The sequence below is a fragment of the Sciurus carolinensis genome, chromosome 3 (assembly GCF_902686445.1).
Source record: "Sciurus carolinensis chromosome 3, mSciCar1.2, whole genome shotgun sequence".
NCBI lineage: Eukaryota > Metazoa > Chordata > Mammalia > Rodentia > Sciuridae > Sciurus > Sciurus carolinensis.
In genome coordinates, this window is record NC_062215.1 from 78,969,415 (window position 1) to 78,996,145 (window position 26,731).

The 26,731-nt window shown below is 36.0% G+C and overlaps 1 protein-coding gene and 1 pseudogene across 10 annotated transcripts in view; one reads left to right on the top strand and one right to left on the bottom strand.

Moving 5' to 3' along the window:
* Ptpn4 (protein tyrosine phosphatase non-receptor type 4) overlaps positions 1-26,731 on the bottom strand; it is a 214,656-nt gene that overhangs the window by 39,432 nt on the left and 148,493 nt on the right. For all 10 annotated transcript variants that reach the window (XM_047543970.1, XM_047543966.1, XM_047543969.1 and 7 more), the window contains 3 exons: positions 7,496-7,655; positions 3,896-3,979; positions 3,744-3,800 (listed from right to left, as the gene is read on the bottom strand). In XM_047543970.1, coding sequence (XP_047399926.1) covers positions 3,744-3,800; positions 3,896-3,979; positions 7,496-7,655 — 301 coding nt within the window. The remainder of the gene's footprint in view (positions 1-3,743; positions 3,801-3,895; positions 3,980-7,495; positions 7,656-26,731) is intronic.
* Positions 23,683-25,230, top strand: LOC124981252 (cytoskeleton-associated protein 2-like; annotated as a pseudogene).

The window sequence follows — 26,731 nt, forward strand, 5'->3', positions numbered from 1 at the left end:
ATATTATCTTGAGGGACACTTGGCTCTCTCTAATGTATGCTGGGAATCAGGACAAGTTAGCATTATCTGTAGAAACACTTTTTTTTTTTTGCATGCATGCCAGGACAGTTGCTCCTTGGTACGCTGGCCATACAATGAGACAAAGCAAGCTAAGCTGATTCTGTTTTTGTAACTAAACTTATAAAATTCCCTCCTGTGGTAACTAATACAGATCAGAGCACCTTGGAGAGAGAAGTACTGCCCAGGGACAAAATGTGGAGAGGTAAGAAAAACAACTTTCTGTTGAGGTACTGGCAGTACTGCATGCAGCAGAGATGCACTTGTCCAGCTCATCACCAATGGTCTTTCTGGAAAAGAACCTGACCAGCCCATTGCCAATGAATCTCCCGCATAAGATTTATTAATAAATCCTGTATCTCATATCACATCTCTTGAGTGTTTTCCTTGGTCTCTTGGCAACCTATTCCACTGCCCTAGAATGAAACGGGCAATAGACATAACACCAGTCACATAAGAATATGGTTTCCAATTTGAAGACTGTGGTGGTCTTGAAATTAATAAAATAATATAAAAACGAGCCTGTGGCACATGCCTGTAATCCTGGCTACTCAGGAGGTTGAGGCAGGAGAATTGCAAGTCTGAAGTCAGAATGGGCAATCTGGCATGACCCTGTCTTAAAATAAAAAGGGCTGAGGATATAGCTCAGTGGTAGAGCAATTGTGGTTCAATGCCCGATGCTGCCAAAAAAGTGTGTATATGCATGCATATAGATGTGCATGCACACATAAAAATGACAAAACTCTAATTTGTTTTAAGTTTAGTCATTATTTATGAAACAGAGTTCTATGTAACTGAAGGGAAAAATTACCAATAATTTGCATAGCTTAAGAAGAGAATTTGGAGTCACAGAATTATGTTGAAGTCAATCTAACTATAGAATGTTCCCTGAACATCTTAGACTTTATAAAGTATACTATCTTTTCTAATGGTATGAGCAAAACATATTCATCATGTTTTGAACCATTAAAAAAAGAATAAAGTGTAAAAATTCCAGTAATTCCATCCAGTTCAAATACTATAACACTTTTGGCAAGTTTCTAGACTTTTTCTATATACACAATTTACATTTTTAAACACTGGGGTCAAATATGTATGTGGAATTATAATGTAATTTTCAGTAAGATCATTTTTTGGATATATTTCTGTATTTACATAGAGACATCATCATTTCAATAGGAGTAAGGCAATGCATAATTTCATTAATTTTAATGACATTTTGATTTTTTCAATTTCATATCATAATGAACATTCTTTTTTTTAAAAAATATTTTTAGTTGTAGATGCACATATCTTTATTTATTCTTTTATGTGGTGCTGAGAATTGAACCCAGCGCCTCATGTGTGCTAGGCAAGCACTCTACCATTGAGCCACAATCCTAACCCATAATGAACATTAATTGTGTATTATTTTGTTCTGTAGTTCAATTATTTCACTAGAGACAATTCCTAAAAGTCAAATTATCAGATCAAAAGGTATCATTTTTAAAATTAAAAAATTTTTATTTTTGAAAAGTTATAAATCACAATTTAAAGAGCTGACTATGTCTATAAGATTATTAAGAAACCATTTCTTCTGTAATCCCAGTTTCTTGGGGTGCTGAGGTAGGAGGATTACAAGTTCAAAGCCAGCCCCAGCAACTTAGCGAGGCCCTAAGCAACTCAGCGAGACTGTGTCTAATAAAATATAAAAAAGGGTTGGGGATATGGCTGAGTGGTTAAATGTCCCTGGATTCAATACCCAGTACCAAAAAAATTAGAAACCATTTCTTGTGTTTTTCCTTACCATTTATTTTCCTGTCTCTAGAGGCAACAAATTTCAGTATTTTACTTACATCTTTTTGTCCCTCTGTCTCTAAATAGCATTTCCTTTTTTGTGTTTTACATGAGAATTCAGCAAACATTTATTTCTTCATCCATAATCTCAAACACATAAACATTTCCTATTAAATATAGATTAAATAATTTGGGGCTACTTCACCCATCCTTCATATTCATCTCTGAACAATAACTGAGTTTTTTCAAACAAGGATATCTGATCCAAGTTTCACTGATTAAGGATTTACTTCTTAAGGGTTTACAAATTAGACACATTTAGTCACTCTGGGTTACTGAGCTGGTAATACACAAAACTGGAGGTTATCAGTAGTCATGCCTACCACTGAGGACTGAGGATTAGAGTAGTGATACATAGCCATGCAATTTCTACTAAGTAGAGATTCAGGAGTGACAACTGATAGAGACAGAGATAGAAATTGAAAGAGCGAAAGCAAGAGAGAGACATAGAGACAGAGAGAGAGACAGACACATAGGTGGTGATGGTGGTATTATAGAACTTGGCTTGAAACTGCTACTAGTGTAATGTTTTTACTTTGTGTCATATCTGGTGTGGCTTGAAAGATGAAGCTGATTCAGGGTACAAATTTGCACTGAAAGAGAATGGAACAAACACATAAAAAACAGATGAGAAGCAGAGTCTTGATGTTTTTCAAACTCCATATGGAGGTCTAACTTCATTTTTGTCCTTGACATCTCTACAGTTATCTGATAAATTCTGTGTTTGTATATGTCAGAGGTATTCCATAAGTACCCCATTATTTGTAACCAACAAAGTCCTTAAAAACCATTATCATGACATCCTTGACCGATCTCCCCTATGATTTTCAAGTAAGTTTGAGACTGCTTCAAAGTAACAAAAGGCTGGCATCTCTCTCCGGTTACTGGTTAATTCTTTTCACAGGGCAGAGAAAGAGGAGATAAGGGTGCTTGGAGCCCATTCAGCTAAGAGAAATTAAACTAAGCAGAGTAGAAAAAGAAAGAAATGGGAATTTGAAAGGAGTATTTGTTACATGATATTGAAATAAAGGCAACACATCCATAATTAAGAACTGTCCTATGTTGAACAGAAAGTTCGTGGGATTGTTCAAGCTGAATGACTAGTAATAGGGAATTCATTATTAATGGGCACAGGTATACATGATGTTTTCTCTACTTTTTAAAAGGTGTTCATATTAAAAAGTTTTAAGGGTTGAGGATGTAGCTCAGTGGTAGAGTAGCTTGCCTAACGTGTGTAAGGTTCTAGGTTCTAGCCCTAGCACTGCAAACAATAACAAAAAGTGTAAAGTTGTTCTTAATAGTATCATTTCCATGTAAAGTATTTTTTAAAACATAATATATAATGTGCTTCAACTATTCTAAATGAAAAAACAAACAGGCAAACAAAAAGCCCCATGAAATTATACTTCCATCTACATTTTGTTGTTTAAGGAGGTTGTTTTGATAGAACCTGTTAATACTTTGGAAGCACTGAAAGTCATAAATAGTTTCTTTATAAGACGAAGAAGATATAAAAACTAAATATCCAGCAATTTAGGAAATTCAGTCAACAATACTTCATAAATTAAGAAAAAAGATTAAATTTCTTCCTCTAATAAAAATGATAAAATAAGTACATTTTTTTTTTGGTGGTAGTGAGAGACATAAGTGCTTTATTGCTAACAACATCCCCATTGTTTCTTTTTCTTTTTCTTTTTTTTTCCAGTATTCAGACAGGGTCTCCCTCAGTTGCTGAGGTTGGCCTAATACTTGTGATCCTCCTGCTTCGGCCTCCAGTCAGGCTTGCTCCACCCTGCATGGCAAGTACATATTCTTGGAAACAATTTACTTGGAAAATTTGGAAAACTCACAGGTGTTCCTGGTGCTACTCGGGACACAATTATAGGCATCTTCTGATCATACCCTCCCTTGAAAAGAAAACAAGGCAAGAATTAGTCAAATATTATCAAAAATAAAGACAACAATGTAAAAACTGAATACAATATAAATTTCAGCAGCTTACTTTTACATTGAATCCAAACCTTCCATTTTCATCAGGTTTCATCCTGATTAGAACAAGATTATCATGTGGAATACCACCATTAGGCTTGAAAAGACAAAAATGAACAATGTATAAATTTCTGTATTTATAGTCTATCCTACAGACATACATAAAGCATACTTTTCATCTGCTTTTTTTTTTTTGGGTGCTGGGGATCGAACCCAGGGCCTTGTGCTGACAAGGCAAGCACTCTACCGACTGAGCTATCTCCCCAGCCCCCATCTGCTTTTATTATCTACAATATGTAAAGAATCATAATTCTAATCAAAATGTTTAGGAAAGTAAATTTCTTTGACTAATAATGTGCTGTTATATTCTCTCATGCCTTCTTGCCACTAAATTAGAAACAACACTGGCAAACTGAAAGAAATTCCTTTCTCTATTTCCTCTTATCCCATCCTACGTCTCAGGTTTTCATCTCCACCACTCCACCACAACTGTTAATTAAGGACATCAAAGATTTTCACATTGCTGAATTTAGTGTTCAATTCTCAGTCCTTACCTTACCTGATATGGACTGTGACATCTGATAAATTTGGTCACTTGTCCACTTTCCCTTCTACCTTTCTATCTGCATTTTCTCAGTCTCCTTTGCTGTGTTTTTTCCCCCGCAGTTTCCTCATTTTAAAAAATTGGAGGATGGAAGGCTGGGTATCTAGAATCTCTTATTTAGATAGCTACATGACCTTTCTTGGTGATTTCTCTATTTTGTGGTTTTAAATATCATCTACATGCCAATATTATAACTCTGGTTCAGACCTTTCACTTCAAGTCCAGAATCACATATCCAATTGTCCTCATTTCCAAACAGATTCGTAATAAACATTTCAAACTTAACATGCTCTAAACTGAGTTCCTAATATTCTGACTGTACCTGCTTTATCTGCAGTCTTTCACATCTCAATAAATGCAAACTTCATCTTTTCTAGCTGCTCAGGCTAAAAACACTGGATTATCTTTGGTTTCTTTCTGTAGTACTCCACATCTAATCCATCAGCATATCATGTCTTAAAAATACATTCAGAATACAGTCCTCTCTCATTCCCTGTATTCCTACCACCCTGGTCCAAATCACCATTACCAGATGGAAATACTGCAATGCTTCACAACCAGTACCTCTTCTGCCCTGCTTTCAGTCTATTTGCAATACAGCCAAAGTGATACTGTAAAAACTTACGTGACATCGTTACTTCTCTCAGATATGTCCATTTACTTCCTAGCTCACTCATGGTTTAAACAAAACAATCCTTATAATAGAAGTCTTTTAGAATCTGGCTTGTCTCCTCATTTACTACTTTTTCTTAGCCACACTGACTTCCTTGGTATCCCTTGACTATGAGTCATACTCCTGTTGCTATGATTTGAACGTGTCTCCCTAAAGTTCATGTGCTGGCAACTAAATCCCCAAATTCTTATCTTAATGGTACTTAGAGGTGAGACCTTTGAGAGAAAATTAGGATTGAAAGAGATCATGATGGTGAAGCCCCCATTATGGCATCAGTGGCTTTACAAGATAAAGAGACCTGAGCTAGCACAATTGCTCTATCTTGCCATGTGATACTCTGTTATGTTACAATGCAGCAAGAAATCCTCACCAGATGCCAGTACCATGTCCTTAAATTTCCCAATCTCTAGACCCATGGAGTAAATAAACCTGTTCTTTATAAATTACCCAGTCTGTGATATTCAGTTATGACAACAGAAAATGGACTAAGACATCTGTCATTATACCTGCTATTCTCCTAGATATTTACATAGCTTGTCACAAATTTCATTCCTAGCTCACACTATCTAAAATTGTAATACTTCTGGAAATTCCCTAAATCCCCTTCCTGTTTTATTTTTCCTCTTTAGCATTTATACTATCTAATATGCTATATATTTGAATTATTTACTATTTAGCATCAAGTTCAAAGCCAGCCTCAGCAAATTATTGAGTCCCTAAGCAACTCAGTGAGATCCTGCCTCTAAATTTAAAAATTTTAAAAAGGGGCTAGGGATGTAGTTCAGTGGTTAAGTGACCCTGGGCTCAATCCCTGGTACCAAAAAAAAAAAAGTAAATTATGTCATAGTAGGGACCATGTTTTATTTGTCCTTGCATACATCCTACCATCAAAATGCCCAGCACTCTGCAAGAGTTCAATGAATGCACAAATGATACACAATTGACCACTTGGGAAGTACTAGACTTCTTTATTTTTGTAAGGATTCTATTTTTTTTATATTCCTGGTATTGGAGTAGTAAGTATGGAATAAGAGAATAGTTTCCTTTCAATTTCAACTTCAGATAATGTGAGAGGCTTTGTATGGGTGAAGAAATATGAAAGCAATAAGTGTAGTGGCCACTACAGGCTTTTGGCACACATGCCAAAATATCTGCTGTGGACTTTCCCTGCTTTACATCTTATTCCATTCCTTGATGTTTCTTTAAGTTTCTTGAAACATACCAATTTTTATCTGTTTTTAAATTTCCCCAGGAGCACAGTATATCCTTAAAGTATACTGACAATCTCACGTATAGTTTATTTAAATCTACTTGAAATAGCAATGAAAATTCTTAAACCAGGGGATTCTAACTCGCCACTTTATTGTGGTAAAAACATATTCTCTAAGGCAAAAGCACTAAAATAATTCATAAATTATTTTGTAAACTAGAGAGTGATTATGTATTCCAAAAACCTGTACTCAATTTCAAAAGATGAAAAAGATAAAAGTTTCCACACTAAGTAATTACACAGTAAAAATTATTAGTACTTAATGGATTATTAACATTTAATGTTTTGCATTAACCTCTCACCCAGAAAGAAAAAGAAATTTTCTTTCTTTCCCTCCACTTTTTTTTTGCACCAGGGAATAAATTCAGGGGTACTTTACCCCTGAGCTACATACCCTGTCTTTTTTTTTTTTTTTTTTTTTTTTTTGGGGGGGGTGGGGGGAGCAGGGATTGAACCCAGGGGCACTAAACCACTGAGGCACATCCCCAGCCCTTTTTATTTTATTTTTTATTTTGAGACAGGGTCTCACTAAATTGCTGAAGCTCCTTCTAACTTAAGTCTCCCAAATCCCTGGGATTACAGGCATGTGCTACCATGCCTGGCCCCCATTCTTTCTTATTTTGAGACAGGGTCTCTTTAAATTGCCCAGGCTAGCCTAGAATTAATAATTCTCCTGCCTTGGACTCTGTAGCCTTGGGATTATAGATGTACACCTCTATGCCTAAGGAAAAAAAGAAAATTTCTAAAGTAACAGGTATTTCACAAATGCAAATAATTTATGACTAAAGAATATGATGAAAAAGTACTATAATAAAATTTACAATTAAAATATACTAAAGTACAAAAGAAATAATTTCAGATTTGAAAAACTGAAAGAAAAGTGAGAATATGTAAAGAAGCTTCTTTTTTTTAAAAAAAAAACATTTTTTAGATGTCAAGGGACTTTTATTTTATTTATTTATTTTTATTTTTATGTGGTGCTGAGGATTGAACCCAGTGCCTCACACATGCTAGGCAAGTGCTCCACCACTGAGCTACAAACCCAGCCCATGAAGAAGCTTCTTACAGTAGACTTTTCAGGGGAAGATGGTACATCAAATGCTTCATTAGTATGATTTTCCAGATCTTGCTGAGAATGTGAGTAATGAATTTGGTTCCAACTATTTTTCTTAGATTGTTTAGGTGGTAAAGCTGGAGGTTGCCCATCTTCAGGGGTCTCTTGTGATCTAGGTAAGAAAAAAGTAAAAAAATATTTTAGAAATTGTCTTACACATTATTTTTTAAAAGTTCAAGTAACCCAAATATTTACAATGTTTAGGAGACAGATTTTAAATGCCATATTTATCTGCAAGTGCCACTTTACCTTTAAAGTGGTAAAGTTAATTTCTTTACCAAATCAGTAAAAATTATATGATAAAATGAACTTCAAAAATATTCCTATGAAGGTATCTGTTACTTTAACAATGCACATACCTTTCTGAAATATATATTTTTAAGGTTTTCAGTGTAGTCATGGTTAGCCAGAGAATAAGGTAGGCAAAGAGACACCAGAACTGAGAACTGGGCTGTGCCACCGACAAAACACCTGGTATAATCTGAAGAATTTAAAATGATTGGCCTATTCTTTTTTTTTTGAAGCCAGGGGCACTCTACTACTAAATTATACCCCCCAGCCTTTTAAATTTTGAGTCAGGGTCTTACTAAGTTGCCCAGCCTGGCCTAAAACTTGCAGTCATCTTCCCTTAGCTTTCTGAATTGTTGGGATATTACAGGTATGCACCACTGCACCTAGCTGGCCTACCTTTAACATGATTCAAGAAGAGTAATGAACTTAATGTAACAAGCCTATAATAGTGCAGAGATCATCACAGAAGAGGCAAAACTGGAAGAAATAAGTATCAGGTACATGATTTAGGAGAGAAAGCAAAAATATAGTTAACACTAGGGAACATAACCCTCAACTTTGACAGCAGGAACTGATAGCGAACACTAAGTATTACAGGATAAATTTCAAGGGAGAAATTGTAGCTTTTAAGAACAAGCACAGTTTACAGAACAGTACTTTTGAGTTTTCCACAAAGAAGGGGGAACCAGAGGTTTTAGTTGTGTCCTGGGAAGCGGACACTATGGAAGTTGAATTTGGAAGAAAACAGAACAAGAAAAGAGAAAAGTAGTTCTTGTTAAGAGCACTTACCACCACTGAGTTTATCATCTATTTCTGAGATGGCAGGAGGCCCTTTGGGGAAACATAAGGATTACTACCTCATTGCCTAAGGGCAGGTAAGAATGTTCATCTCTGTTATGTCAAGTCACAAGGCTGTGGCTGTGGAATTTAGGCACATATTTCACTTAGAATCTACTTAATTATGTTGACTGACAACAGATACCTAACACCCAGGCCTTAAAGTCTTGAGAAAGAGAGACTGTGTCAGATTTTCTCATTGTTCAAAATATTCCTTACCTTCCCCTCACCCCATATCAGGTTTGGCCATGTGACTTGCTTTGGCCAATGAGACACAGATAGAAGTGGTACGTTATCACTTATTTTTTTCTTCAGTTGGGGATCAAACTCAGGGCCTTACACATGCCAGGCAAGGGCTTTACCACTAAGCTACTACACTCCCAGCTTAGTATGTGACACTTTTGGAAGGGAGCTTTAATAAACGTGTAGACTGGACACATTCCAAACACAGACTGCTGTCACTCTAAGACCCAGCATGAAAATACTGTGGATCAGAATCACAAATGTCTCATGATGAACATATAAAGTAAGAAAGAAATAGACTTTGTTGTTCTAAGTCCCTATAAGGTCAGCTCATTTGCAATCACAGCATAAATTTAGCCCAAGATAACAGAAACATCCACTAACACAGTGACTCTGTTAGAAGAGGTGGGAACTTCTTTAGAGGTTGGCTACTAGAAATCTGGTAGATATGGGGATTAACAATGAAGGAAGTCATTGCATGGTTTTCCAGGGAATTTGTTTTTCTTTTGAGGGGGGGTGTTTACCTAAGAAAAAGAGTTATGAAATTTTCTAGTCTGATAAAAACTATAACCATGCAGTAAGTAAACAATAGTGCCTAGACATTTGCATACAAGTACTTCAAGGCACAGATGTTCTAAATTCTGTTAAGTCTATAATGACTCATCAGAACACACACAGGTCCCTTCTTTTCAGCAAAAACTTCACTGACGTCTGCCTGTAGCCAGGGATCCCAGGTCCCAAACATTGCCAAGAACCCAAGCCTCTAAGGGATAATACATTCAAATGTTCCTACTCCAAGGAAATGTTTCTGTGATCTAGAATAGAGACTTCCACCATGGCCTCATAAATGGAATTATGAAAGATCAAAATGGACAGAACTTTGACAGAACTCAAGATATCTAAAAGTGAATAGAATGTCTCCAAAACTTAACAAAAACCAGAAGTTGCTGGACTCCATACACAATGAACAGCAGGTTTGTGACCTAACTTAGGCCTACGTATAATCATTTAGGTAAGACAATTAGAAGCTTTTTTTTTTTTTTCCTGATGGTACAGTTGTCATTCAGGAAGCATTTACCCATAAAACTGAAGTCCTATGGAAAGGGTACCATGTTGGGATCAGATGGAAATGCAGTTAGAATAACTTCTCTTACTCTTGGTCTTGTTAACAGTCTAAATATAGTACCAAAATATACAGCAGGACAAATTCAAGCCTGATCTGCAGTACAACATCTAAGTCAGCCAAACATTGTGAGGATGAGCATAATCGTTAACTAAGAGGGACAGCATGGACATAATGGGATTTAGCTAAAGCAGTTAAATCTGTGTTTTTGTGGGCCAGAGTTTAGGCACATATTGTCAAAAAAGTTTTGGAGGTGATTTTTACTGTGTACTTCTGATTAAAGACCACTGTCCTAGAACAGTAGTTGTAAATTCATGGCTTGTGAGCCAATTCTGTCCAATATGTATTTGGTCCATTGTTTTTAAAAAACGTGAGTTAATGACTGTATTTTAAAAATTATATACAAATTTGGATTTTTCAGACTGAAATATCTATAAGCTTTGGAAAGAACAGGTCTGAATTACCAATTGTCAAACAGCAGACAGAGCCAAGTGGCAGCAGCTGCCCTTTGATGAAGCATGGGAACTCCAATCCACTTGAGTCCTCGCCTGTCTTAGTTGCCAGACTCCATTGGATATTTGAGCACAACCTCTCCTTAACTTTTGGAAAGGCAGGAAGACAGGGACAAGAAGGGAGTCCAAGTAATACAGACCTGGGTTGGGGGGTCTGTGTCCACAAGGAGGTAGTAGAGGAAACAAAAGTAAAAACTGTTTCAAGATATAGGCTACTCGCCTTCTGTCTTATGTAATTTTCCTGTAAAAGTAACTTCTTAGAGTGACAGATAAGCTCTTCAAATAACTGCTTCTGACAGGTTGGCCTGGGGAGCTCTTACACTCTAAGTAAATACTCTGCCAGTAATCTTGGTAACTATTTCCCCCTTCTATGTTTTCAACCTAGCAGTCAAAATTCTATCCACACACATGCGCATATACGCTTTCACATACTTATACACACTTACAGTAAAGTCTGTAAAAGTAATCAAGATAATCAAGACTTGAAATTTATATATTAGGCAAGTTATCGATTACATTTTAAAAACATATTCCAAAAGTTTTAATTTATTTTAATGAGGGATAACTTCCTTCTTCATATCTAATGTAGCGCTACCATATTCAACCTATTACTTCAATAATTATCTAGGAAATAATTATCTAGGAAATAATTATCTAGGAAACTTTCATAAGGAAACCATGCATTTATGATCAGAAATTGTAATACAGTTAAAAAGAATACCATGAAAATAGACTAGCTCTTTAAAAAGATGATTTCTATGTATACACACATGCAAACACACACACACACACACACACACACACACACACACTCACAAATATCTGGCAAGTATAACAGAATGCAGAGGCACCACATACTTGGGAGAATAAGCAAGCTGCATTGTGAACTACAGCCCCATCGGAAATAACAGTTAGTACCCTGAAGAAAAGGACCTATAATTTTAAAATGTTATAATCTACTAACAGTTTAGACAGGACTTGGCCAAGAGAAACCAAAGAAAAAAGCCAGGATCATTAGGGCTGTGGTTGGAGTTTTACTAATGGAGGCCCATCATCTGGCTTTAAAGTTGATAGGTAAAAATTATGTGTCATACAGAAAGTTAGAAAGAAATGAAATCCTGAAATTATTATTTTAGTTACTTATAAGAAAGAAAAATGAGCAAGACAGACCTTTAAGATTGTGAATTTTTAAAAATAGGGCAAAAGGTACATATGTATCTAATATAGAAGCAGCATAAAGTTTTTAAAATTTAAGATTAGGAAATAAACGAAAAGTTTATTTCTTGATAGACACTAATACAAACTTTCCATGAATGATGTCTCTTTTTAAAACTACTACTTTCTAAAATATATACACTTGGGGATTGTGTCTCATTGAACTGTACTCACTAGTGTCATCCTAATCTTCCCGAGATTTGACATGACTTTATTTATATTACATTAGACATAAAATTCTGGTTTAAAATTCAAGTTTTTTGACTTTTTGGCTAATTTATACTGAAATAAAGAGTATTTACAAGTAAACACTTTCAGATAGATTACTAATTAATGCTCAATGTAATTTAAAAAGTGCATATAAAAAAGTACACACATACTTTCAGGGATAAGATTAACATACAATAAAACTGATGCTATTATATTATTTTATCAGCCAGAATCTATTCTAGAAGAAGGCTCCTAGACTTGAGATTTTTGGTTTCAACCAAATACAAAGTCCCTGACCTTAGCTACAAAATACAAGTCACAGAGACTAGCTAGAGATGGAAGGCAGGTAAGCAAACACCACAGCTACAGCAGCATCTACAATTAATTTTGCTATTGCAAAAATAGCTTCTAAATCACCTCTGAGCCACCATTGCTTGATATCTCCTTCTATTCATATTCTCGTTGGTTCTTTTCCTTATCCTAAAGCAACCTAGAATTTGTAGGGTTCATAATATATTGCAAGACTTTATTGCCAGACTATTGATCAAGAGTAGAATACGAACTGGATAAAGCTGGCAGCAGATGAAAGTCATTAGTGCCAGTAGCTGAGAGACAGCAGAGGAAAAGCAAAGCTTTGAGGTCTAAGCAAAAGGACTTCATAAGGATGGACAAAACTGTGGGTACTCATTAGGTGTAATTCTAGAATGTTTGGTCCAGGAAACAATGGTTCAGGGAAGTGGATTTATCACTTGAGGATTATGAAGTCTGCATAAAGTATTGTGATCAGAGACGTAAGGAAACACTGAGAATTCCTGGAATTCCTTACTGTGTTTAATCAGATACACTTCAAACATGCAAATAAATTATTCATAATAGAATTAAAAGCTGTCAGTATATTTGCCTAAAATTAATTGAAGAAAATTATTTATATGCTAAGAGTAACTTATGAGGTAGATAGTCTTATCATCTTGGTTTTCAACATGTGGGAAAATTGAGGTTTTCAGAGATAAAATGACTCATCAAAGGTCACATGATTAGAAGTGATATAACCTAATTTAAAATCCAGTCAGAATCCAGAGCTTGTTGCCCTTTTTTGATATCAGGGACTGAACTCAGGAGCGCTTAACCACTGAACCACATCTAACACTTTTTATTTCTAAATTGAAACAGGGTCTCACTAAGTGATATAGGCCCTTGCTAAGCTGCTGAGGCTGGCTTTCAACTTGGGATCCTCCTGCCTCAGCCTCCTGAGCTGCTGGGATTACAGGGGTGTGCACACTGTGCCTGGTCACTTGTGCTCTTATATAGTTGCACCTCAAAGAAAATAACTGCAAAAAGCAGTAGGAAAGTTATTTTTTTTAATTAATTTTTTTTGGTGTGTGATATACACACACACACACACTGGGGACTGAACACAGGGCCTAGTGCATGCTAGTAAATCCCTTTATACTAAGGTACATGCTGAACTCTCATTGAAAAAAAAAATTCATTCTGAGACAGTGTATTGCCAAGGGTGGCTTTGAACTTATAGATTATTACAGATTTGACTTAGATTATAGGTATGTGCTACTGTGCCCAGCTGGAAAGTTATTTTAAAGCAGAAGTTTCTAAACTTTTTGTAACAGTGGAATATTTTCTTCAAATGGAATGTTTCTCAGAAGCCAACTTATAAAATAGTTAAAAGGCTAAGCACCCCTTCTATCTGCCTATATTTGAGGCCTCAACAGAACTCCTGGGACTTAAAAGAGCATATCCCAAACATGACTATTTTAAATCATTCTGAGGCTTGGGAGTATAGTTCAGTGGTAGAGAGCAGACCTGGGTTCAGTCTCTAGTACCCCAAATCAATCAACTAATCAATAATGTTATTTTGGTTATAAATGTTAATATTTTAAATTTTAATAGAAACTGTATTTTAATGAGCAGAAGGTTAGATCCAAGGGATGGGAAGTCAGAGCTTAAGACATTGCATTAAATTTACCACATATAAAATTTTATGGTAAAATTTATACACAGGTAATTAACTTTCACATGTTAAGAAAAAGGGGAGATGGGAATATAATTCTGAAAGTGTTCCAAATGTTCAAATTTCATATTGGGTTGTTTTTGTTTTACCTTAAGTAAAGTTATCTTAAAGTTTGATGTTTTATAAAATGTTAAGTAGAGAACAAATAATGAAATTTTATGTGTAAGTGCTGTTAATGGCAAAATTTTGTCACGTAGTAGCAAAAAAATTGTTAAAACTGTCAATCAACATTGAGCAAAAACCTGACTATTTCAGTCCATTCAGCTTTAATTATTCACAAAATGCTTAAACAATAGCAGTGAAAGCAGTTTATTTTATAGTCAAAGCAGCTCCCTGTTGCTGTCTTTAGCAATTTGTTTTCTAAGAAAAATAAAATTTTAACCATGCAATTCACATGCTCTGTGATTATTTTTATATAAATACCCTGGCTTCACTGTTACATATCATGAGGAGTATACTAGTACTTTTTAGAAATTAATTGCAGGTAATTGTTTATATCTCATAAAATTACAAACTAAAACAGTCTAGGGCTGGGGTTGTAGCTCAGTGATAGAGAGCTTGCCTGGCATGTGTGAGGCACTGGGTTCGATTCTCAGCACCACATATAAATAAGTAAAATAAAGGCCCATTGACAACTAAAAAGATATACATATAAAAAATGAAAAGTCTAATTTTCTGTTAAGTATTTAAAGAGAAAATGGTAAACTATGGTCTCAGTTACATCTACTTATAAATGGTAACCATTCTACACAGTGCAACCAATGTCCTTACTTACTTAAAAATTACAAAATTGGTAAGATGATCTTGAGATCTACTTCACTACAATTTTATGTCAATTTTTAAAAAGTGTAAAATCTTAAAAAACATATTTTATTGTATGTTGAAAAGCTTCCTATTTAATCCAACACTGTCTGAATTTTTTCACATTTGGCCAATGGTAAAACTAAAATCTATGAAATCCACACAACAAAGAGATTTTTCTAAATTGCAGGAAAAAAATCTACAAAGTCAAAATGGGATACAAAGTTCTGAATAGTTTAGGTAGGGAAGGTCTAAATTCTGTTCTGTAAATTGGGACAATTTGTAAGTGTGGCTTCTCTTCTATAAAGACAGGCATTATGTATCTTTCCTACTTCACTGAGTTTGCCTAAGCAGAAAAGAGATAATTTATGTGAAAAATACTGTGAACAACTAATGGATTATAATTAGTTTTACGATTAAGCTTATTGTCTTAGAACTCATTATTTTTCAGGTCAAAACTGGTCAAATTTCATATGCAATTATAAATTTGAAAATGAATACAAACACACTAACTTATAAAATACATGTCCTATGAGAAAGCTTTAGTCATTTTAAATTCTGTGAACCAAGGAGAGAAAGCAAAAACTCTTCACGGTTACGTTCTCTCCTGAATGTACTTCTGCACTTCAGTTCAGAAAGCAGAAGAAAGGAATTTTGAGGAGGCAAATGATTTGGGGGTTTATAATCTACACATGTGAAAATATTCAATTGTGTGTGTGTCTTTTTCTAAAAAAGGCCCTTCCAAAAATCCAGATGTGATGGTGTACACCTATAATCCCAGCAACTCGGGAAGCTGAAACAGGAAGACTACAAATTTGAAGTCAGTCTCAGCAATTTATAGCAAGACCCTGTCTCAAAATAAAAGGGACTGAGGATGTAATTCAGTGGTAGAACACCCCTGAGTTCAATTCTCAATACCTAAAAAAGAGAAAGAAGAAAAAATTAAGATATTTGTGGGTGGTGCTGTGTGTTTATAATGCCAGCGATTTGGGAGGCTAAAGAGGAGGATCAGGTCCCCAACCCTCACTATGCTGACCCCCATGGTGCCTGGCTCTCCATCTACCAACACGGGGCTCTGCTCGCCACTTCCATCTTGGGACACTGCAGCCGCCACCATAGCCTCCTCGATGGGGTAGCTTCCACCATGGGACACTGGATAGGCCTGGAGTCGCCTGATGCAGCAACATGCGCCACAGCGCTGCATCTCTGAATAATCTGCCCAATACCACTGTACAGCCTGCTCTTGATGCCCCATCTCTGAGAGCAGTCACCTTCATCTCCGGACACCTCTGCCGCCATTGCCATCTTTAGTTGGGACAGCTTCCATCTCGAGACATCAGCTGGGGCATGGACACCCAACATCAAGGTACCTAACAGATGTGCCGCTGCTGCAGCTGCCAAATAGAGGTGTAGCCACTTCCATCTAGGGACAACAGCCAGAGCCTGGGAGACCACCACCAAGGTCCCCGCAGGCTTGGTTACACCTGAAATCTTGTTGCTAGGTGTATTAATAGCCACCAACTTGCTGCAGAGGCAGGAGAGAGCCTTGCATGGTGGCGTAGGTTAGAAGGGTATGAGGGCATCTTGATCCTGACTTGCCCAGCCAATCAGCCTGTTACCAACCAAGTTCCCAGGGCCAACTTGGGCAGCACCTGCTGTGACCTGACTCCCTCCCCAATCTGGCATCCACCAATCACCTGGTCCCACAATTTGGCAATCAACAGGGTTCTCCAGTTCCCCATACCCCAGTCTCCCAACCATCCTCCCAGCCATCAACCTGGCCCAGCGCTTGAAGCTCTGTGTCTGGTCCGCAGCTCTCAACACCTGGTTCTGATCTGCCCAACACAGAACAGCTCTCCACAACAGGGGCGCAGGTCCTGGCACTCAGCCCTCAGGACCTCCGCAGAGAGAGGTTCCTGATTGGGAAGTCAAAAAGGCAGGCCAGAAGAGATAGAGTTTAAAGATTAAATTAGAGATCAGGAATTGTGGGGTCCACAGGCAATGTAAGGGGCTAAGTCCAGGCTCCCACACCACATGAGTGGAACCCAAAGGAGATTCCTGGGGTGCAGTCTTCCAACTGGGACCTACAATTGCTATACCCTGCCTTCCAGGAGTTCCTCTTCTAAGACTAACCATCTCAATCTAGTCACCTTCACCATCCTGAGAGTGGAGATACCAGTAAAATCCAGACAACCCCAAATATAAGATTAGAAAGGAAGCAGGGAGGATACCGAACTCCAACAGAAACAATCGTTCAATTTTCCTTCAAGAAAATTTTTTTTCTTTTCCCACCCTCACATCCCCAACATCTGTGAAACCAAGTACTTTTCAAGCATCAGGCTACTGAGGACTGGGATGTCTGAATAGTACATTATAGTTTTGTTGTATATTCTTTTTTTTTTCTTTTCTTTTCTTAACTCTCTCTCTATATATTTTCCTCCCACTTATTGTCTCCCCAGTCTCTTTTTCTCATTTTCCCTGCTAACTGCCAACTTCTTTTGATTCCTCTTTCACACTTCCCATAATCTAATACCTCTATACTCTCACCTCCTACCTCATTAACATCTCATACCACATCCCCTTCTCTCTTTGTGTCCACCATTAGAAACTGCAGGCCCTTTTGCAAACCTACTGTTTATATTGTAGATAATAATTGAATGTATCATTTCAGTTTATTGTGATAAAATTGTAAATGTCTTAATAGGAGCATTTGGTTTAAGGCTGCATATTGTTTTCATTGGGGTGCTGTTAATATTGATCTTCCCCTTAAAGGCAAGGTATTGGAAACCTGCAGGGACACTTTAAGTCTATAGGGTAGAAACTGTAATACTTCAGATATGCACTGCTAGAGGAGAAGACACATAATCAACATGAAAAAAACAAGGAGAGAAGGTGCCCCAAATACCCAAACAATAATAAAATCCATTGATAGCACAGAAGAAATGTCAGAGAAGGAGTTCAGATATACACAATTAAAATGATCTGCAAACTGAAGGATGATATAAGAGAGCAAATACAGGTAGCAAAAGATCACTTCAATAAAGAGATAAGAGATTCTGAAAAAAACCAAACAGAAATCCTTGAAATGAAGGAAACAATAAACCAAATTAAAAACTCAATAGAAAGCATCACCAAAAAACTAGATCACTTGGAAGACAGAACCTTAGGCAATGAAAACAAAATATATAATCTTGAAAATATACTGACCACACGGTGAAGATGGTAAGAAACCATGAACAGAACTTTGAAGAATTATGGGATAACATGAAAAGACCAAATTTAAGAATTATTGGGATAGAGGAACACAGAGATACAAATCAAAGGAATGAACAATCTCTTTAATGAAATAGTATCAGAAAATCTCCCAAACCTGAAGAATGAAATGAAAAATCAAATACAAGAGATTTATAGGACACTGAATATACAAAATCACAACAGGTCTACACCAAGGCACATTATAATGAAACTGCCTAGTATACAGAATAAGGTTAGAATTTTAAAAGCTGCAAGAGAAAAGTATCAGATTATATATAGGGGAAAACCAATTTGGATCTCAGCAGATTTCTCAACCCAGACTCCAGGAGGTGGTCTTGGAACAAATACATATCAAGCTCTGAATGAAAATGGATGTCAATCAAGAATCTTATACCAAGCAAAATTAAGCTTCAGATTTGATGACAAAATAAAAACCTTCCATGATAAACAAAAGTTAAAAGGATTTACAATTAGAAAGCCAGCACTACGGAACATCCTCAGCAAAATATTCCAAGAGAAGGAAATGAAAAACAATGAAAATCAGCAAAGGGTGGAACTACAATGAAAGAAAGTCAAAGGAGAAACCAAGTCAAGTTAAAAACCAAAAATAAGTCAAAATGACCAGGAATATATATCATATCTCAAATAATAACCCTGAATGTTAATGGCCAAAACTCATCAATCAAAAGACACAGACTGGCAGATTGGATTAAAAAACAAGACCCAACAATATGCTGTCTCCAAGAGACTCACCTCATAGGCAAAGACACCCAGAGACTGAAGGTGAAAGGTTGGGAAAAAATATACCACTCACATAGACTACATAAACAAGCAGGGATTTCTATCCTCATATCAGAAAAAATAGCCTTCAAGTCAAAGTTAGTCAGAAGGGATAAAGAAGGGCATTTCATACTTTAGGGAATCATATATGAACAAGGCATAACCATGATAAGATATACATGCTCCCCAAAACAGAGTATTTACATACATCAAACAAACCCTTCTCAATTTCAAGAATCAAATAGATCACAACTCAATAATACTGGGTGACTTTAACATACCTCTCTCACCACTGGATAGATCTTCCAAACAAAAACTAAACAAAGAAACCATAGAACTAAATAACAATAATTTAGATTTAATGGACATATATATAGTATTTCATCCATCATCAAGTGAAATCACTTCTCAGCAGCACATGGATCCTTCTCTAAAACAGACCCTATGTTATGCCACAAAGCAACTCTTAGCAAATACAAAAAAAAGAGATACTATCCTGCATGCCAACAGATCATAATGGAATGAAATTATAAATCAATGATAAAAAAGAAAAGCTACTCCAATACCTGGAGACGAAATCATACGCCACTGAATGACGCATGGATAGCAGAAGACATTAGGGAGGAGATAAAAAATATACTTAAGAGGTAAATGAGAACACTGATAATACATATCAAAATCTCTGGGACACTATGATGAAGACAGTGCTAAGAGGAAAGTTCATTGCACTGAGATCATTCATTAAAAGAATAAAAAGTCAACAAATAAATGACCTAACATTACATTTCAAAGTTCTATAAAAAGAGGAACAAAACAACACCAAAAGTAGAAGACGACAGGAAATAATTAAAATCAGAGTGAAAAATCAATGAAACTGAAACAAAAGAAACAACTGAAAAAATTGACAAAACAAAAAGTTGGTTCTTTGAAAAAATAAATAAAATGATAAACCCTTAGCCACACTAATGAAGAAGAGAGAGAAAACTCGTATTACTAAGTTAGTGATGAAAAAGGTAGTATCATGAGACACTAGTGAAATACAGAAGATGATTAGAAACTATTTTGAAAATTTAGACTCCAATAAAGAGTAATATTTTAAAGATATCGATGAATTTCTAGAGACATATAATCTACTCAAACTGAATCAGGAGGACATACACAATTTAAACAGACCAATTTCAAGCAATGAAACAGAAGATGCCATCAAAAACCTACCAACCAAGGAAAGCCCAGAACTAGAACAGGTTCTCGGCCGAGCTCTATAAGACTTTTGAAGAAGAAGTAACACCAATACTCCTCAAATTATTTCATGAAATGGAAAAGGAGGGTACCCTTCCAAACTCATTCTATGAGGCTAATATCACCCTGATAACAAAACCAGACAAAGACACATCAAAGAAAGAAAACTTCAGACCAATATGCCTGATGAACACAAATGTAAATATTCTTAGTAAAATTCTGGCAAATCACATATAAAAACATATTAAAAAGGCAGTGCACTAGGATCAAGTGGGGTTCATCCCAGGGCTGCAAGGTTGCTTCAACATAAGGAAATCAATAAACGTAATTTATTACATCAATAGACTTAAAGAACCATATGATCGTTTCAATAGATGTAGAAAAAACATTTGACAAAATACAGCACCCTTTCATGTTCAAAACATTAGAACTAGGAAAAACTAGGGAGAGTAGGTACATATCTCAACATTATAAAAGCAATTTATGCTAAGCCCAAGGTCAACATCATTCTAAATGATGGAAAGGGCTCCCTTGTTCTTGGACAGGCAGAATTAATATTGTCAAAATGGTCATATTATTAAAAATGCTATACAGACTATAAGGCAATTCCAATAAAATCCCAATGACATTTCTCATAGAACTAGAAAAAGCAATAATGAAATTCATTTGGAAAAAAAGAGACCCAGAATAGCCAAAGCAATCCTTAGCAAAAAAAGTGAAGTGGGAAGCATCACACTACCAGACCTCAAACTACACTACAGAGCTATAATAATAATAATAAAAAAAAAAAACCAGCATGGTTTGGCACCAATACACACACATAGACCAATGATGCAGAATAGAAGACACAGAGACAAATATTTAAAAAAAAAAAAAAAAAAGAATAAATGGGATGAATTCAAACTAAAAAGCTTCTTCTCAGCAAAGGAAACCATCAATAAAGGAAAGAGAGAGTCTACAGAATGGGAGAAAAACTTTACCCCACACACACCTCAGATAGATCACTAATCTCCAGGATATATAAAAACTCAAAAAACTTAATACCAAAAAAACAAATAACCCAATCAATAAATGGGCTAAGAGACTGAACAGACACTTCACAGAAGATATATAATTGATCAACAAATATATGAAAAAATGTTCAACATCTCTAGCAATTAAAGAAATGCAAATCAAAACTACTCTAAGATTTTTTATCTCCAGTCAGAATAGCAATTATCAAGAATACAACCAATAGTAAGTGTTGGTGAGGATGTGGGAGAAAAGGTATACTCATTCATTGCTGGTGGGACTGCAAACTGGTGCAACCATTACGGAGATTCCTTAGAAAACTTGGAATGGAACCACCATTTGACCCAATTATCCCAGTCCTTGGCATATACCCAAAGGACTTAAAATCAGCATACTACAGTGATGCAGTCATATCAATGTTTACAGCATCCCAATTCACAATAGCTAAACTATGGAACCAATCTAGATGTCCTTCAACAGATGAATGGATAAAGAAACTGGGATACATACACACAATGGAATATTACTCAGTCTCAAACAAAGAAATTATGACATTTGTCGGTAAATGGAGAGAACTGGAAAATACTATGCTAAGTGAAATAAGCCAATTCCAAAGAACCAAAAGCCGAATGCTTTCTCTGATAACTGGATGCTGATGCATAATTGTGGGGGGGGCACACAAGGGAAGAATGGAGGAACTCTGCACTGGGAAGAGGGGCGTGAGGAGAGGGGACGGGGTATAGGGGTGGGAAATGGTGGAATGAGATGAACATTATTGCCCTATACACGTGTATGATTGCACGAATTGTGTGACTGCAATGTGTACAACCAGAGAAATTCAAAGTTGTGCTCCATTTGTATACAATGAGTTGATATGCATTGTGCTGTTATGTATAACTAATTAGGACAAATAAAAATAAGTAACCAAATAAATAAATAAGAGGATCAAGAATTTATTGAGGGCAGCATGGGCAAGACCCTGTTCTGTCTCAAACAAAACAAGAAGAGAAAAAAAGTAAATTAAAATAATTGGGTTAGGCCTCAAGATTTACACTTTAGTTGGGTATGGTGGCCCACACCTATAATCCCAACAGTTAGGGAGGTTGAAGCAGGAGGATTTCAAGTTGGAGGTCGGCTTGGGCAAGTGAGCAAGACTCTGTCTTTAAAAAAAAAAGGGGGGGGGAAAGGGTGGTGCTGGAGATGTATGTAGCTCAGTGGTAGAGAATCCCTGAATTCAATGTTCAATCTCCAGTACTGGAAAAAAAAGAAAAGTTACTTTATATTTTTTAAATTTTAAAAGAAGAAAATATGATTATTTAAAAAGAAGTTTAAAATTTTAATTTTAAAGTAATAAAACAATAAATTTCCATCAATCCTATCTTTTGCTAACTCATTTATGGTAGCATATCTGTCCTACTCACTCCTTACTCATAATATGTATACACAATCTAAATGTTTTACCAAGATATAAGTTACCAAGGCCTTCATAGCTTAGTTTTTTCTAGTTAGTCTAGCCCAAGGACAATGATGGCTCATATATCTAGTCATATTTTTCCAAAGTACCTACAATTGCATTGCTGACCATTTATCTCTTTTAAGACTGATCCTTTATGCTGATCTCATTCACTGTATCTTGTACTCCTTTTTCTTTCTCATCAATTAATCAATCAATCTTACCTGTGTCTTGTGCATATTCTACTTTTTTAAAAAATCCATTTTCCCATATACACATGAACTGTTTTATATAAGCCAAAATTAAGGTATTGAATATTAATGTGAGTATATAGCTTGTACATTAAACTAGATACGAAATTAAGAAGTTGAATTTATGTGCCAATTAGGTGCAATGTGATGTAGAAATGGACTTCAGAAATGATGTGTGCCTTCTGTGGCAGCAGTGGCCCGAGAGAATCTAAGTAGCTTAAGGTGGAGTTACATCCTTAACTCTAGGTTGCAATAAGTACCCTGACTGTGCCCCCTAGACCTGCAGCTCTTCCTGAGTCAGAGGGTCTGATTCATGTTCAGAGAGCAAGGAAGACAAAAGTTCAAGGAACATCTGTTAAGAAAACAAAACAAAAAACATTTGCATACAAGTAGGAAAATCAGATATCCAGTAGAGGACATTAACAACATTTAGAGGACCAGGGACCAGGGACCAGAGTTCTGAAACTTAAACCAAAATGGATAAAAATGAAAATATCAAAAGACGCATGCCTGTAATCCCAGTGATTTGGGAGGCTGAGGCAGGAGAAACCCAAGTTCAAGGTCAGCCTTACCAAGACTTTGTCTCAAAATAATAAATTTAAAGGGCTGGGATGTAGTTCAGTGGTAGAGTATTCCTGGATTCAATCCTTAGTCTAGTACTGTAAAGGGGTAGGGGACAAGAATAAAAGAAATAGGAAGAAAATATCAAAAGACTAACAGGAAGTAAAAGTAATACAACAATGAGCTAGACACAGTGGTACAGGTCTATAACCTTGGCTACTTGGGAGACTAAGACAAGAGGATCACAAGTTTGATTCCAGCCTGGGCAACTTAGAGAAATCCTGTCTTGAAATAAAAATAAAAAGGGATGAGAATATAGCTCAGGAGTACAATGCTCCATGGTTTAACTCCAGGTACTGCAATCCATGAATCAATCAAAATTAAAAAAAAATACAATAATGTAAAAAATTGTATTCTTTAAAACCCTTCAATGAGTTAATCAATTCCACTACAGCAACTGAAAAATAATTTTGAGGATGACAAACACTGTAGTCGTTCAAATTAAGGTGATCCCTAAGGTCAAAATATGACATCAAGTCAGGCATTTCACCCTAAAAGCAATAATACAAAGTAACAAACAACTGAGGAAAAACCAAAGCAAGATGTAATATGCTGAAGAAACCTGTGCCAGGATCTTATCTGGTCAAACTGTTCAGTTTAAGATTAATTCACTTAGAAAACCTCTACAAATCAAAGATAAGAGGTGTGCAACTATACCGATACTTTCAACTACTCTCTTTAAAGCCACAAAGCCTCAGCCTGTAAACAACAGTAGTGGGAAGTGATAGAGGAACCTCCAGTACAAATGCTACCACTAAATTTGTGAGCACTACATCCCAGAACACACAACTTATGTGACATCTTATTAGAAGTCACCATAATACCCAGAACACCATGAAATAAGGAACCAGCACAATCTCTGATAGTGTTACAATTCAAAAAGGGCCTCATGAAAAAGAATTAGTCAAAAATTGGTTTTCTCTAGTGTCAAAACCAGTTCTCATAATATAAAAAGAAACAAGGCATTACCATAGCACCTAAAATTGTAGCCAGGCCTGCTTCATCATCTAATATGGAACTCAGGAAAAAAAAAAAAAACAAAAAAACTATTCACCAGTAGAGACATGGTAGAATAAAAGCAACTATTGTGAGATCAACCCAATACAAAGAAACTGCAGAAAAGAGAAAAGTTTATCTGAGTGAGTGGAAAGCTGGCAAAGGAAAAGTAACGAAAAGCCATCTTAACTTGGTAGTTAGCCAACCTGAGCCTAAGCACAAAATGAAAAATCATTTGGGTCCTTTTGAACTACCAAGGCAAAAAAAGATGAACAAAGACTGCTTATTGAAAAATTCTAAACAAAACATTTTTTGAATACCTGAAACTGATTAAAAAGGGATGCCCCAAAGAAGCAATGTTAGTCACACTGAATAATCTGATCAAAATATATCAGATGCCAAAAACTTGTTAAACATTGGGTATGCCTTATCTGTACTGAACCAAGCATAAGTATGTATTTACATCATACTTGCAAAGTATAGAAAACAAGTGGCAACATGTTTTAATTAGTTAAATTTATTATATCAATGAGATAATCTTCATGATTCTCAGGGAAGACTTCTAAATTGCCAGATATTTTAAAAGATCATCAATCATTCTTGCATGTCTTCACTGGAATAGTTATAGGAACTGGAAGCTGAAGCATGCTTTCATATGCTGCCCTAACACAGCACTGTGTCCTGTGTACTCCAATACTGATACAAAAGAATGAAAGCTCTGATGAGGAATGAGAATTCTTATGATATGTTTTGTGCAGCTTTGTATTCCCTTATGTCTGGAATTGGCCAAGTACGCCAACAGTCTAAGCATTCGTGGCAGTAAGCGACTTTATTAACGTTCATATTATAGGAGTTTTCCCCTGTTTTAGAAAGTTAATCCTACCTTGTCAATCTTATCAGACTGAGTTTTTCCTTATCTTTCAGACAGGTATATTTTGCCAGCTTGTTTACTATACTAAACATAAATATAGGTAATGATATATCATGAGAAAATGAGGTTTTAAAGATGAAAATTGTTTTTACATTCACTTTTTTTTTTTTTTTTTGGCACCAGGGACTGAACCTAGGAGTGGTTTACCACTGAGCTACACCTTTAGCCTTTGGGTCTCACCAAGTTGCTAAGGGGCCTTGAACTTGAAATCTTACTGCCTCAGTCTCCCAAGTTGCTGAGATTACAGGTGTTTGCCACCATATCAGTATAAATTTTAAAAACATGTCAGTGTTACCTGGGCATGATGGTGCTTATCTGTAAACCCAGCAACAAGGGAGACTGAGGCAGGAAGACTAAGTTTGATAACAGCCTTGGCAACTTGGTGAAAGTCTGTCTCAAAATTAAATGGGCAGGGGGGTACATATCAGTGGTAGAGCACCCTAACAAACAACAACCAAATTTATGATATACCTTTTCTGCCTTTAAACTATGATTAGTATGAAAGTAAAAAATGAGGCTTGAAGTATAGCTGAGTGCTAGAGCATATTGTTGAACATTCATGAGGTCCTAGGTTCAATCCCTAATGTGTGTGTGTGCTCACATGCGCACACATACACAGAAAAAAAGAGGGTTAAAAAAAATCACAATGTTGTAGATCAGTTACCTTCAAATATTAAGACTTGCGAAACTTTCCACCAAACTTTCATTAAACAGACTGTTGTACTCTGTTTCATTCTTGAAATACCTATGGTTCTTCACTATCATTGTTTTGAGTTTTGTTGGTACTGGAGATTGAACACAGGCATTTTACCACTGAGCCACATCCCCAGTCTTTTTTATTTTGAAATACAATCTCAGTAAGTTGCATAGGGCCTTGCCAAGTTGCAGAGGCTGGTTTCTAACTTGTGATCCTCCTGCCTCAGACTCCTGAGTTGCTGGGATTACCAGTACACCACCACACCTGGCTCAACTATCACTTTTCATCTATCATAGTCAGTCTGCATCTGTGCTCTTTTGGTCTCTATCTTTTGATTTTAAATGAGGCTGCCAAGAATGCTAGTTTAACTAAATACCCCATTTCAAAGAGAAGGTACTTCGTGTAAGGAAAAAAAGGTGCTGAATACAGTGGATACTCACAATTTTAAATCTAATGTGAGTTCCTTTTGCAACCTGTGTTAATGTTAAAACTTTAACTTTCATACATTCATTTGATAGTTTTTAATCTATTAGAATGGAAAACTTAGCAAGACTGTCTCATTATAAAAAATAAAAAGGGCTACGAATGTGGTTCAGTGGTTTAAGCATCCCTAGATTCAATCCTCAGTGTCAAATAAGCAAATAAATAAATAAATGTCATTTTAATTTAGAAAGCATTTCTAAAATAGCCAATACT